At 44.4% G+C, this 15,199-nt stretch overlaps 1 protein-coding gene across 1 annotated transcript in view; it reads right to left on the bottom strand.

Moving 5' to 3' along the window:
* Window positions 1-1,570: 1,570 nt before the first annotated feature.
* ALDH1A3 (aldehyde dehydrogenase 1 family member A3) overlaps window positions 1,571-15,199 on the bottom strand; it is a 33,319-nt gene continuing 19,690 nt past the window's right edge. The window contains exons 8-13 of the mRNA XM_084213364.1: window positions 14,782-14,884; window positions 13,620-13,804; window positions 8,479-8,643; window positions 6,769-6,926; window positions 5,443-5,517; window positions 1,571-4,112 (exon numbers count right to left, since the gene is read on the bottom strand). Of these exons, the coding sequence (XP_084069490.1) occupies window positions 4,040-4,112; window positions 5,443-5,517; window positions 6,769-6,926; window positions 8,479-8,643; window positions 13,620-13,804; window positions 14,782-14,884 (759 nt within the window). The 3' untranslated portion in view covers window positions 1,571-4,039. The remainder of the gene's footprint in view (window positions 4,113-5,442; window positions 5,518-6,768; window positions 6,927-8,478; window positions 8,644-13,619; window positions 13,805-14,781; window positions 14,885-15,199) is intronic.

The following is a 15,199-nucleotide window of genomic DNA, read 5'->3' as shown; positions in this document are numbered from 1 at the left end:
AGCGTGGGAGCGGCGGTGGCTGGAGCAGGAGCGCTCCCGCAGCGCTGCCCATGGTCCCGGCAGGGCCCGGCCTTACCGCGGCACGGCTCCCGGCACAGCTGCACTTGGGAAGTTGCTCCTTCCCCGGATCGCGGAGAGTTCGGTCCTCGCTGGAAGAGCAGAGCGAGGTTGCCCCCTCTCTTCGGAAGGAGTCAGATGTTGGTGTGCGCAGCCCTTCCCCAGACTGACCCATTCCTCTCCAGGAGCCTCTGACAAGCCAGGGATTGCTCCATTTCCCCCGCTCGTCGGACCAACTAAGAAAAAAACCCAAACACTTTTGCGTGCCTTTTGCTTTGCTGCTCGTAGCCGTTCTGTAAATTAAACACGGAGGATGTTTTCGCCCTGGTCGGTACCTAGCAATAGGTCACCGATGGTCACTTGGGGTGGATGTGCAATCACAGAACAGCTGCGGCAGCCTGAGATTTGCCTGGGGGCTCCTTTGGGTCATTGTGGAGACACAGATGGGTGTCCGTCCTTCCCCGTGTTCAGGTTCCCATCAATCTGCGTCCAGTTGCAGCCATAGGCAGAGAGCAAGAACGGAGCAATACTATTGTTTTCTGACTTTTAACACAGCTAAAAACCAGTGTTACCTGTTTTCAGCACCTTTCTACCTCTTACCCAGCCTGCTCCCGTTTATGCCTCACAGCCCAGCTCTCACCCAGACCTTTCTTACACCATTTTTAGCACAATTTTGAAAACACCCGAAAATAACTCTTTTTTCCTTTATTATGATGGAGCCTCTAATTTCCTCTGGCAGTAATTTACCCACATATTCAAGCTAATTTTTCCCTTTTCCCCCTCCCCAAATCTCATCCCACTTTTCCTTAGGTCTCCATCGATTATGTCACTCACAGAAATGCCTTTGTATCTCCAGCCTTCCCTTTTCTGGAGTCTGAAAGCTTCTGAGTGATGCTCTCAGTGAGTGGAAAATTCAAGGAGTTTGGCTTGGCCTGTGTGGGGAGCCCAAGGAATTTTCACACATCAGATGAGAGCTAAAAGACAATGGAATGTTCTTGCTCTGTATCTACATTGCAGATGAGAGAAATAAAACTGGGCTGGGAACTCATTCAGCAGAGCCACACTGGTGGTGGATGTGTCTCAAGGGGTTTAGGGAGCAGCCAGAGCAAGGCAGGAAGCCCCATCTGGCTGCAGGAGCCACAGTGTCTTGAAACACTTCATTTTGAGGCTCACCTCAGAAGGAAAAGAGGATCCATCCAGCTTTGTGCTTGCCCCTGCCAGTTGCAGCTCTGCCCTCCTCTCTCTGCTTATGGTAAATGGCACAACTCAAGCTTTTATGTGCAGAACACTGACCACACTCAGCACTTTACTCTAAAATTTGCAAAAATTAATCCAAAAACCGGAAAAAAAAAATTAATTAATCCAAATTGCAAAAATTAATCCAAGTGCAGATTCCCTCACTGTCTCCCAGTGAGATACTAAATCCTCAGATACATCTGTTTCACAAAGTTAAACATTTATTAGGAACAAGAACTATTACAAAAAAGATATCCATAGTCTAAATATATACATGAGGTTTAAACATAACATTTTCATGTACCTTTAGCTATAAAAATACATTAGATTAACTGTATCCTAATTTATAAATATAGTTCTTTTCTTTTAAAAAAACAACTAGTATTCATATGAAAGCCTTACTGTGCAATGGAGGAATATATATACCCTCCAAGGGGTTATCTTAAAGTTAGTGTCTAGTGTTATATAACTTACAAAATTCAGTGTCTAGAGTCAAACCCTGATTTATACAATAAGAGATACATTGACTTTTTAAAAACTTGATAAGGGGAAAAAAGTGAAATATATATCATACATATAAAGCCAGAAGAGTAGGATTTTAAGATTTTCAGGTTATTTCAGTTTCCACCACTGTTTATCAAAAACACAGAGATACATCAAGATAAACAGCCTTTTACTGTTTGCCTCACCTCTCTGCAGCCCAAGGAAACCCTCAGGTGGGCAAGAGTAAAACGTTTGTCTGAGAAGATGTTTGCACTCTTAAGTGTCTTACAAAAATAGAAACTTATTTACAATGATCCCATTTGGCCTTTCATTGGGGAAGGGAGGACATTTTCATCACTGGATGGGGAGATTTACCTGCCTCACAGCCCGTGGGAGCACTGGTGGGAGGTATGTCACATCAGAAGTGAAGTGATGTTGAAGTGCAATTTCAACATTCACCAACTAATAAGGAAGTTTAGGCTCATGCAAACTTTTTTCCTTACTTATCACCACCCACCTTCCTTCCTCCTCCAAAAAAAGCTCCACTCATGCAACAGAATTTGTTGCTGTCTGAGCCTATCTGTGAGCAAAGGAAGGTACTGGGTAAATCCTGGCTTGCAGCAGACAAGAGAGGTTAGACCTGCATTTCTGCTTCAAGCTCTGACATCTGGAGCAGCAATCCTTATCAGTGCTCCCTGGGGATCTGCTGATAAGCCATAAGGAACCTCCGTGGGTTTGTTCTCAGAGGACAATCCCAGAGGGATCAGCTGAACTTCCTAACAAGCTGTCACCACTAACTCCTGCAGACGTGGGACTGGCTGTGCCTTTGCCAGGGTTCTCCAGCAGAGTCAGGAGGAGGGAAAGCAGTGAGCCCAGGAACTGAAGATAGCCTGTGGCTTGTCATTCATCTCATGATAATTAATCTCATAATAACGTCTGGGCATGCAAAGAAGTTACTGCAGGAGGTGCTAAAGCATGAGCTGGGTGTGACAGCCACTCCATGGACAGCTGGGAGCAAGGGCAGTTTTCTCAGTGAAGGATCAGCTACTCTGTGCTGGTCATGGGATGACAGCACTCACAGGGACAATGGCTGTGAAGCTGCTGACAGACTGAAGTCCAGCCACAGCTTATTCCATGGTAACTGGCTTGTACACCCTTCTCTTTAGCCCTCAAGGTGTGCTTGGGAGCACCTGCCTTTTCACACTGCACTTCCAGGAATGTATTTTAAGCTACATTCATACAGGATAAAGAAGCAGTGTAAAGATCTAAGTTTTACTCTCAAAGTAATAGTCCTGGCTCAAAAAACAAAGAGATGTTCAAAAAGCCTGAAAGTTGCAGAGAAAGAAAGTGCAGGACAGTTTCCTGCAGCTCTTCTGCTCCCTCCCTCAGATCAGGACTGGTATGGGGCATGTACCATGCTACATGCTCAGCATCCAACTCGGGGTCACCACAGTAAGTGCAGTGCAAAATCCTCTTGAGAAAAGTGCTGTAGTGAAGGTTTGAGATACAACTGTGACTCACTGGGAGCCAGAAGGGTCAGCAAGTCAGGAACTTGCATTTGCAGCATGTGTAGTGTGTGCACACCCAAACATCAGGTTCCAAGGACACTTGAAAGTCTGGCTTTGTTGGGTGACATAGTGGCCCCAAAGGAGTCCTCTAGGAAACTCCCACAAATCTCATTCAGGGCTAGAATATCACCAGGATGGAGAATGCACATATCTTTAGACAGACCATGATAGCTCTTTCAAAGAGAATTTCCTTACAGATCCTTCCATGAAAGCTTTCACTCCCATTCCAAACTCCAGCTGCAATCTTCACACAAACTCCACCAACTCCAGTCAAGTTGTTCTAACCCTTACCACTCGAGTCCATCTCTGCCAAGGGAAACCCAAGTGCCTCTGAAGGTATTTGCCAGTACCTTTGATGGTACCAGCAGTCTCTCTAGCATGCCAGTGATGTCCATGTCCTTCAGGGGTACAGTTGGGAAGCAGATGTCCTGCCAAAACTGTGACTGACCAGTTTTGAGTCACAGGGAGTAGGCAGTTGTACAGCCAGGGACTTGTGGGGTACAAGTGTGTACTGCCAGTAGGGTCGGTGAATCAGTTTTTGAAGAGCCAGTTGGCAAAATGGAGCCCAGCAGATTCAGTGTTTCTAGAGGAATAAAGACAGGTGTTTCCATGTTCCCACCCCTCCCCTCCCCCTTGCTCTGAACACATCCCCCATGTGTCACATTCAGAGTGTCAGCATTTTAGGCCTCCTGTTTTCATGGACTCTTCTGGGAGAGTTTAATGGTGACTGTTTTCACTTCGGTGTATTCAGCCAAAGCATACTCCCCACTGCAAAAGAAAAGAGCAGGAAAAGGACAAACAGTTGTTGAATGTTAATGTGTATTTCCCTGAGAGAAGAGAGTTGCACACGTGGATTTCTGACATCAGATCTGAACAATTTACACCAGCTATACACTTATCCCACCACCTCTAATAACCACCAAGTACATGTACATAAGTACATACAATTATACCCTGTTGTGAGAGAAACACAGAATGCTTTGGTCACTGTAACCCACAAGATGATGCTTGTGACTCTGCCTGTGCAAACTGAGTGCTGCTATGAGAAGCCATACAAGAGACAGCCACGTACACACAGCTATTGGCACTTAGACAGCAATTAAAGTTATTTTTTCACCTAAAGAAAAGCTTCTATCTACAAGATACCATGTCATCAGGAGGGCACAATTGCTCCAGAAATGCATATTGATGAGAGAGCCCACCACTGCATTATGTCTTGGTTGGTGATAACTGGCTCTGTTCCCAGGCCCTTCCCATGGGAAACCTCTGACATCCTTTAATTATCCAGGCAGTCAGGCAAAGCAAACCATAAGGTCTCAATATATATCTATGTCCCATTTGAGGATTAATTTATTTGCAGTGCTTAGCAAATGAGGCACCTGAATGTCTCAGAGCAGTTACTGGAAATGGTTTCTGGGATTAAATCTGGCTTGTGGAAGAAAAGGTGTGTTATATTCCTCTAAGGTGTCTGCTGAATGGTCTAAGAAAACCTGTCTCCTATACAAGAAGAAAATTAAGATTTAAGACAATGTCTCAGCTCCGTGTCTAACTCATGGAGTGACCTTGTTTCAAAAATTTCAGCTTTAGTAACTATTAAGAGCTGAAGTGTCTGGTAGCCCCTCTGTAACAGGCCAGGCTGGGGAAGAGGGACAGAGTTCTTGTGTAATTTAGCAGCAACCTTGGAAGGTGGGATGGAGAATGATTTGGGCAATCATTCCTTCCCACGTGAACAAGAACCAATTATACAGCAGCCAAGAGAGGCACAGACACCACTATGGAAAGATGGAGCAAGTTTGGGGTGGATACCAGTGTCCCCAGCTATGGTGCCCTACTTCTCTCTTCATCTAAAAATCTAACTAGTATGGAAAAATGCTTCCAAGTAGACTTGACTGAACTGGAGCTATTAAAAGCTTATAAAGCAGATGAAGGTGCTCCTAAAGGAATGCTTTACATCCACGGTCTACTGGCTTAGTACCTCCCTGTGGGGCATGCTGCAAGCCTGATTAAACTTTAAAAGCAAATTCAACAGTGTTTTCACAGTCACAAATGTTATTGCATTCACCACCCACACAGAAACAAAATACTGAGCAAAACTTACAGTTCTCTGCCATTGCCTGACATTTTAAAGCCACCAAAAGGAGCCTGAGCATAGAGCGCATTGTAACAGTTGATCCTACAATAAAAACATCAATTTTAAAAAGACAATTCAATACCAAGGAAAAGCAAGATGATGACAACAGCAACAATACAATGAAATCTGAAATCCCTCTGTTTTCTCTGTCATACACTTGAGAAATCAGATTATTGCAATAAAATCTTCTTTTGCTGCAGAAACAGAAAACATCTGAGTAGTTCTTAGTCTGACCTACATCTTGCTTCATATCCTCTAATGGCAAAGACATTCATGCTTGAGCTAGAACTTATGCCATGTTCAGAGTCATGATTAAAATAAATAGTTCAGGCTATTCCCTAATTTACTAATTAACGTTCTGAAATGAACATAGTTACTTAGAAAGCTCTCTAAACATTCACAATGAAGCCCCAGCATCCACTTCCAGGTATAGAAAGCATTTGAACTATGTCAGACAATTGTGTCACAGTAAAATAAAAGCACTGGGACCATTTCTATGGATACTTGGTAGAAAAAACTGATGCAGACACTTCCCCAGCATCTCAGTATGATCAAATGACTGAAGGTCATGCAGCACAGGTATGGCTTGTGCTGGAAGTGTGCTCCTTCAAAGCCCAACATCCCATTTTATGTAAATATTTGAGGCTGATTCTTCTGGTGCAAACTCTTAAAATTAATCCTCTGCATCAGAATCAGATACCAGATCAACTTCTTGTCTTATGTAGGGAAAAAAATCAGGATTCCATCTTTAAAACCATTCTAATGTAAAATAAGAAATTTTGTATGCAAAAATAGCTGCTTTTCTTTGTAACAGTGGTGTGTTGCCACCTACTGTCCATACTGGTTTGTGCAGCAAAATCCCATCTAGTGCTGGCAAAAGATCATGAGAATTGCTTTTTGTTACATACAGGGTTTTGGATGGCACAATGGCTGGTGGAGCTTACTACAACCCCAACAAAGAAATACCTCGACTGAAGGAAAAAACAGTCCATTTCTCAACATGCTGTCTGGACCTCACCACCTCCTTTTGAGGAATGGATATTGCTTCTGAGCAGAGCATCAAGGATTAGGCAGGATACTAATCCATTTTAGCTGCAGCACTTAGAGAATCACAGATATTCTGAGTTGGGAGGGACCCACGAGGATCACGAACTTCAACTCTTAAATGAACGGCACGTACAGGGATGGAGCCCACGATCTTTATTATCTTACCAACATGATTGCAAGTCCTAAATCCTTCTCCCCTCCCAGGAAACAAAGCCCCAGCCCACCCTCTGTTCCCAGCCTGCTCACCAGACTGTTCCTGACTGCAGAGCTGAAGCCAGGGTTAAGGCTCTGTCCAGGTTCTTGGTGAACACTGCGGCTGTGAGTCCGTACTCAGTGCTGTTGGCTCTTCTTATCACCTCTTCTATACTCTTGAACTTCATAATAGGCTGAACTGGCCCAAAAATCTGCAGATATCAATTAAACTTTAGTACAGGAAAGCATCTGCTAATCATGGTGGTTTTGAAGTAATCAGAATCAGATGCTCTGTTTGGATAATATATTTAAAATCTTATATTTTAGCCTTCTAGGGGTCACTGATGGAGTGTCCTAAAAGCTACTAATTAAACTTCAAAGGAAGCATTGTGATGTGCTGTAGTAGTTAATAAATGTTAAGATCCAACAAGTAATGGATCATCTGTAACAATCAAAATAAGCAGAGTTAGATCTGGACAAGTTACAAATGATTCATCCTTACTCCATTTACAACTCTCCTTTTGAACTCTGAAGCTGAGTGTGCTCAAGTAACAATTAATTTATTTCAAGGACTGCAAGTTTTCTTCCTTGGTTTTAACCCTGATTTTGTCACTGTATGCATTTTATTTGCATGCAGTGCATTAACCACATCTGTGTTTGACCACAAACTTGGCTTCCCAGGTTGCCAGTAGAAGCAACAGCTATACACAGAAGGCTTCCCAAATTTTGGGATGGAGTCTCTCAATCGGGTACAATATCAAAGGTGGAGGCCTTTCTTGGTCTGCAGGCTCTCACAACACAATAACCCCACTGAATGGGAGAAACAGACTCATTTGGGCCACTTTTAAACTCATACAAGGGTTTATAAATGTCCTTGTTTTGGGGTATCCAGGCTCTTATTTGGAGTCTTAATCCTAGGCAAAGGATGAACGTGCATTTGCAACAAAACTGCCAATGAATGGAACTGGATAAGCTTTGTGAATCATGCCTTGGGATTTGGAGTCAGTTCATTAAGAAAAGGTTTGTCATGGGATTTTCAGCTTTTTTTCTCTCTATTTTTAGCGTGTAACTCATGCCCTGACTGACTGATATCTTTCCCAGGTTCCTTAGAGATTCTGTGGCAGATCTGAGACATTTAAACATCTTGCCAGGAGTGAACAGCAAGCAGCCCCATAAAAAGCACTAGGCTAAACTTTAAACTACAAATGCCAGTTAGATTTTGGCAACTACTTATTTTCCATTAGGGAACATGATGAAAAGTAGATTAACTTCAATTTCAAAGGAATATCACAGCATCTAATCACATGCAGCTTGTTCAACATTTCTACATATGAATAATGAAAGCCAGAGCATTAGATCTGCACTTTACTGGCTTTGACCATGTTTTCATATAGGAAAGAAATAGTCAGTCTCGGGAGATTTTGCCATGAGAATGGAATCTGGGATTGTTTCAGATGCTAAGGCTGTTTCAGAGAACTTCAGTGGCTGTTCCTTTGCTCCTTACCAGCATCAGGTCCCAGAGTTCTTTTCCCACATTTCTGCAATAAAGCAACCCCTTCTCTACAAAGTAGGGGAGCAAGAACACACATTACACTGTCCATGGTCACTGGCAATTACAGGGTAAATAATTGCTCCAGCCTGCCACGGTGTCAGTTATTTTTACTCAGTTATTTATATTTAAAATTAAGGATTCAGACAGACCCCCCTCCATTACCACTATTTCTGATTCTGAAGCAGCATTTTTCTAGGTGATTTGTACTGTACCTCTTCTTTGGCAATTCTCATGTTGTCAGTGACCTCTGAAAACACTGTAGGTTTTATAAACAAGCCTCTGTCTTCAATGGCAAGACCTCCACACTCCAGTTTAGCTCCTTCTTTCTTCCCACTTTCTATCAGCTCCAGGATTTTATCAAACTGCTTTTGGTCAATCTGTCAGACACAAAAGGAAAATAAAAAAACAGCAGCACCTTTATTATCATGGTTCCAGAGAGAAGTCATGGAATGAGGCCCAGGGCCACATTTGTAGGGCACTGTCCAACTGGGGTCAGCTGATAGCTCAGTTTAGGATGTGGCAGCCAGGGAGTGAGCAGGGAGAAAGACAGGACATGGGCATAGCTCTGACCCCCAGGAAACAGAAGGTGAAGTGACATGCGACAGTTTAATCTGATCTAATAATTTGCTGCCACATGGAGGGGTTTCCCCCTTTCCCTTCCTCCCAGTCCTGGATATGTGCTCCCACAGCGCACCTCACTGGAGCTCTGGGATTTCTCACCTTCTCCAAGCACTGGTTTATCTCAGTAGCAGTATGAGAACTGCCTGAGATGGACTAGAGAGCTCAGCAAGGGATCTGACCAGCAGCAGAATCAGTACAGGAGAGGGAGGACCAGGATCTAAGAACTATTATCTCAGTTTTGCTGCAGTTTGCAGCTTCACCTCTGTCCCCTCCTGGAAGAACCCAGTGAGCTCTGCCTCCATCTCCTTCCACAGGGCACACTACATGAACAGCCTCAAGAAAAGCCCTGTTACTGGGGTGACTCCACAACAACTGCTGCACCAAAGCCTTGCTTTTAAAATCAGAATCACTTCTCACAGTTCTTAGAAGCTGGTGTAATCCTGCATTTTTTCCCCTCTCACATTTAACTACCTTTTCTAACTCCTCCTAACTATGGAGTAATCTCAAATAGTGAGTGCTGCTGTGAGCCTTTAACCAGGGATTTTTGTAGGGGTGGGGAAAGGCCAGTCCAGTGCCAGGACCCTGAAGCTACACAGCTGCACCAAGACTTTGAGGACACATCATGCACTCCACAGGCACAGTGTGTCCTGTGCTGGGAAGAGGTGCAGAAGCCCAGAGCACTTCCACTCACTGCTGACCCTTCTTCTGGGCTCCATGTGCAGCAGTGGGCTGCAGAACTGCAGGTTTCAAACAAACAGACCTGGCTCTTAACATGATGTGGAATTAAACTCCTCATGACAGCATGCTGGAGATAGTAGAACACTTAGTGATGTTTTTCAAAAGAAGAACTCAAAAAAAGCTCGACAAATTTATTGAGGTGATTAAAGAAGACTCCACCCACTGGTACAAGGTGTCCTGGAAGGCTGGGGGATTATTCTCATTGCCAGGTATCTCCAGATGCTTGTTCTGGCTCAATCCTCCTCCCTAGGCATCTGGTTTTATTTCAGCAGGGCCAGTTGCCAGTTGAGACTGTTTACACGGAGTGTTCCACACTTGACTCCTTCAGATTACAGACTATATCCTGTCCCTAGTTAATCCTGACCACACACAATCCAAGTTTTCATGCTTTTAGACAAATATCAAAGCTGCAGGAGGGTGTCCTTGGGATTGTTGTGGTACACAGTGGAAACAGAGCCCAGCACATCTCCAGACAAACAGATGTTTGAGCAGCACGTGCACAGTACATGTTCTTAGTGCTTGTGTTCTCTCATGTGTTAAGGTGCTACCCAAGGACACACTTAATTCATGCTACTGCCCGAGGAAATGTGTGCCCTGCTGTAGGATACAGTGTCACACTGAGTTTGGCAGGTGTCATACACATTGTCTATTTGTCTGGTTGCTTAGTTGCCAAGCGTAAATAATTTGAAAATATCTGCAAGTGCTTTCCATCCTGGCATGTCTGTGATCCAGACCAATCCAGTCCATCCACTTCACATCACAGAAAACAAAACAAGGATATTTATACAGCTGTAACTTGTTGCAAGGCAAACTACAGTTAGATGAAAAGACACTGGGGAAAGAAAACATTTGTAAAAATGACATGCAAGGGTGGAACTGTTTGTCATTGTAACTAGAGCTTGCAAGGCTTGTTTAAATTCTGTCCCCTACTCCACTATTATTTATGGTTCAAGCATTGAATTCTATTAAAAACACATGATCTGGTAAAGCAAATTCTACTATTTGTTCATCTAATTCAATAGAGAAGGGAGCTTCTAAGGATCACTGCAATACTGAAGATTTGGGGGTTCCCGGATTTTCATCTCTTGCTTCATTTCAGTCAAGACCACAAGGAGAATTTTTTCCATGTGCAAATCTAGTGTTTGTAATCCTACAAAATAGCTCACAACTGGGTCCAACAGGCTGTTGGACACAACCCTTTCTACTTAAATGTTTTATTTTCACACTTTAATCCTAAAATGCATGTCTACAGTATAAGGAAAATATTCACTGTCTTATAAATCAAATTATATGTTTTGGGCTGAATAATTACTGGCTAACAAGTGCCATAATTAGTGCTTGTTTTATTCCTGTAGACTAGGTCTTGCAGCCCACAAATCCCAGTATTTGGGTTCTAAAATAACAAAACTAGTCTAGTCTTGTTCTAATGTAATCCCCGTTCCAGTGCCCCAGGATGTCAGTCTCATCTAATGCAGTTTGCTGCTCACAGTTGTACAATGCACTGGTTTACCAGTTTGCCATCTGTGCAGATTTACTTTATTGCTTCCTGTGATACAGCTCCCAGGAATCCAAAGTTTAAAAATGGCTGCATTTGAGGTTGGCACTCTGCTCAAACAGTCCTGAGCACCCCTCAGGTTTCTTATGGCATCCTCTGAATTCCAGCCAGTCAGCACTGCCAGACACATGTGAGTTCTGGAGAAGTCTCACCAGAAGCATGCCTCATTTCTGTCTAAGTTTAATGTGGTTTAAAGTTGACCTAATTTCAATCAGAGCAGCACAGTTTATATCAGTATAGCCCAATACTGCAGCTGACAGAGTCTTTTCCCCACTGCCATGCCATGAGCATTTATGCCAGTGAACAGTAATCCACGTCAGGGGACTGACCTGAGGAAAACCTTTCTTCCTCACTTCCAAAAAGGCTGGATTAGACCTGAATCAGCCAGTTCCCCAATTCAGTGCAGTGCAATGCAGGAACAAACAACTGCACATGGGACCACTTTTCCAGGACTAACTTACGTCAAGTTCTTGTGGAACAGGATTGTCATCACCCGCAGCTGATGCAGGACCAAAGAGATCATGAGCTACAACCACTGTCAGCCTGAAGGTTGGCTTCATCCCCTTCCCCTTGTTGGCTTCTAAGCCAGTAACCATCCCACAGTGGGATCTATGCAGCATTGTTGTGATGCTTTTGTGTACGTTCACCCTGCCTTACACCAAAGGAAAATGAAAGCAACAGGCTGAATCTGAAGCATCTGATGGGGAAAGATGAAGAAGACAAATTATTTTTCCTGGTGATTCTTCCCTTATCCATCAGTTCAAGATAAAAAAAACCCTCACAGCCAAGCAGGTTACTTCAGGAACATGGGGAAAAAAATTATCTGGAAGCTTCACATTTGAAGAGTAACTTGTGGACAAGTGTGAATCTTTGCTACTTTCAGAAGTATTTTTAAGCCCTTGTGACACTGCATCATTTCTCTCCTCTGCTTAAGTTTCTGTATGTGCCCACAACATAGGCTCCAAAGAGTGAGGAGCCATAGCTGCAGAGGAAGTGGTTATCCCTTTGAACTGGCAACCACATAAAAGCTCTGGGCTTTACAGTTTCCTCCCACTCCCTCAACACCTTCCCATCCTGGCCTTGACAGCTGCATACACACAAGTTCAGGTGTGTATGGGTATTCTCTCTCTCCTACAAGTATAACAGGTAAGCCAGAGCAGGAAAAAAGGACAGATGGGCCATAGTTAAAATCTGACCAGACACTGCTATTCCAACTCACTGTTACCCTTAATTACAGGTCTGTATGCAAAGGGTCTCCCCTGAGCCACAGCAGTGATCCCAGAGGATGGAGCTGTGCCACAGTGCACCCTGAAGTCTGGAAGTGCCACAGTGCATCCTGGAAGACAGCCTGGCAGGAGCTGGGAACACTGATGAAGTTAAACAAGCAGCCCAGTTCAACATGCTCCAACCACTGCAGGTTGTTTCACCCCTCGAAAACTCACAGCTGAATGGATTCTGGAGCTGTTCTCATGAAATCAGTGTTTGAGGGTCAGCTCATCTCTGCTGGAGCAAGTATCAGCATGGGATTCTCTTCCTAAGAGTCCTGAGCAGTTTGAAATCTCTAGGCAAGCTACAGGGCTGGATGCAGCCTCAGCATGAGCAGGGGAGGTACCTCATCTTATTCCCCCTGCATGAGGGCAAGCAATGAGGTTTTACCATGCATGAATAATGTGCAGCTTCAGACCAGATAAGGAGAGGCAGATATCCTCAGAGCCACCCCTTCTCTGAGGGATCCTACACAGACAGCATCAAGGAAGAAAAACCCACAGTGCAGTACTGAGAAAAAGAGGCCTTGGCTATAGGTTTCTGGGGAACTTGCTTTATTTTTGGTACCTAACAGTGGGCCTGTTAGCAGATCTGACCTAAGGATCATCTTCCCCCAGAGTTCTCCAGCACAACTCAGATTGCCTCAAAAGGAAAAACTAAGAGGAAGGCTCTGGAAGTATTGAGGAGGCTGGTTCTGACAGCAGTTTGGCATGTTTCTTCCTCCTAATTCAGCTGAAACTTCTCCAAAGGATCAGAAAGGCAGCAGAGGAGGAGAGGGAAAGTGAGGACTCAGGAGTCTCTGGGCTCTAACTGCTTGTCATCACCCACACAGCCAAGGAGCTGAATAGCCATTTAGCTGCACTCTTCTGCACAGAGCTATGGCTCACTGCAACATGCTTTGTGTTACTGCACCAGGGAGACAGCCCCTTCCATAAAGCTGGATAAGAACTGAATTAAATACATTTGTGTTTTGAAAAAAATTACAACATAACATTTCAACAGTTGTGATTAATTGATATTTAAAATAGAGAGGAAAAATAAAGCCACGATACATTACTCACCCCTCGGCACTTCTGCTGGGACCGCATCCGTAAGGATAATATTTACACAAGGAAAATTATGCAAAACCGCAACCAAAAACCAAACAACAACTACTCTCAGACACACAGTTACCTGGGGCCCTTGTTCAGTTCTGGCATCAAAGGGGTCTCCAACCAGTCTCTTCTTGGCAAACTCCACGCTGCGCTTGACAAACTCGGGGTAGATCTGCTCCTCCACGAAGACGCGGGAGGCAGCTGTGCAGCACTGCCCCTGGTTGAAGAACACGCCTTGGTGGGCACATTCCACTGCCAAGTCCACTGTGAGAAGACCCAGGAGGGAAAAGTGTTACCACATGCACAGTTCCAGCATTCCAGTGTTTCCAGACTTGTTTTTCCCTTCTCTTTGGAAAACCTCCTTAAAAAATGCTGACAATGGTCCACACCCATGGAAGGCACTCACGGGGCCTCACTGCCCCCAAACCAGATCTTTTATTGTATCCACCTCTCTTCCTGCCTTTTGTCTTGAGGTCTAGTTGGCCATAGCTCCTGATACTTTCTTCCACAAGGACTCACTGAGAGCAGTGACCAGTTTTTCTTGCTCTGGCAAATCTTAATACCATGCATTGGTTCTTAAAGACAAGTTTCAGTCATGATTGTTGAGAAAGCAGCATGCCAGCTTTGGCCAGCTCCTTGCAATGCTCATGATTAGCAGCTGGCACAAATACCTCTGATTTTAAATATGTGCTGTGCAGGACTGGAGAGGATTTTTCTGAAGCCAAATAGGATTTTCCAACCATTTTGGTGGTCACAGATTAAACATATCTCCTAGTACTACTGAGTCATGTAACAAAATCACAATGAAACACACAAGATGAGCCCTGCAGACCACCAGGATAGAGGTGAAGGCTGGATTAGATCACATCCTCCAAAATTCCCCTGTCACAGGAATGCCTGCAGAGGGGCTGCTTTGCAGAAAACTGCTCTCCCCAGTGCTTGGCTCAGGCTCTGCAGCACTGCCAACTAAAGATAAAGCCCACAAACAGCAAACACACAAATGCAAGATTTAACTGCAACTGCAGCCATCCCCAGCGAAGGCACCACGGGCCATGGGAATGATCCCCATGCTAGGGAAGAGCTCCAGGAATGCACAACTACATCCTGCCCTTGGACAGAGGTTTTCTCCAGCCTTTGGGTGGAAACAGCAGCCCTGTGAGCTGCCAGAGGAGAGCAGAGACCCACAAACCCCACCACCCTGGATCCTCTGACAGCAGACACAGCCAGCAGCCCATACTCACAGTCTGCATCTGCACACACAATGCAGGGGTTTTTCCCTCCCAGCTCCAACGTCACCCTTTTGAGGTTGCTTTTAGAAGCAGCTTCTTTGATCAGTTTTCCAACCTGTATCAGTGAGACACAAAGAGGACATGAGTTGTTTCCCCCAGAAATCTCAAGTGTGATTCCAACAAGGGTGGAAGAACCTGGATGGCAGCTGAAGCAGGTAGAGGTCAGGGAGAGCACTCTGAAATGCTCTGAGTTTCCTACTGCTGTGATGTGTTGGGTCAAAACCAGCTCCAGAATTAAGGATTGGTTTAGGCAGGTCTGAAAGGGCAGGCTGTGTGGGAGAACTACATCTGTATCCTGAAGGGGAGGATTTACTCTGCTTTCAGAATTTAGTGAACAAATTTTGCTAGAAACAGTATGAATTAAAAGTAT

Source organism: Fringilla coelebs, assembly GCF_963513975.1.
Source record: "Fringilla coelebs genome assembly, chromosome: 12".
NCBI classification, from domain to species: Eukaryota; Metazoa; Chordata; class Aves; order Passeriformes; family Fringillidae; genus Fringilla; species Fringilla coelebs.
This window is presented reverse-complemented; position numbering and strand designations above follow the sequence as displayed.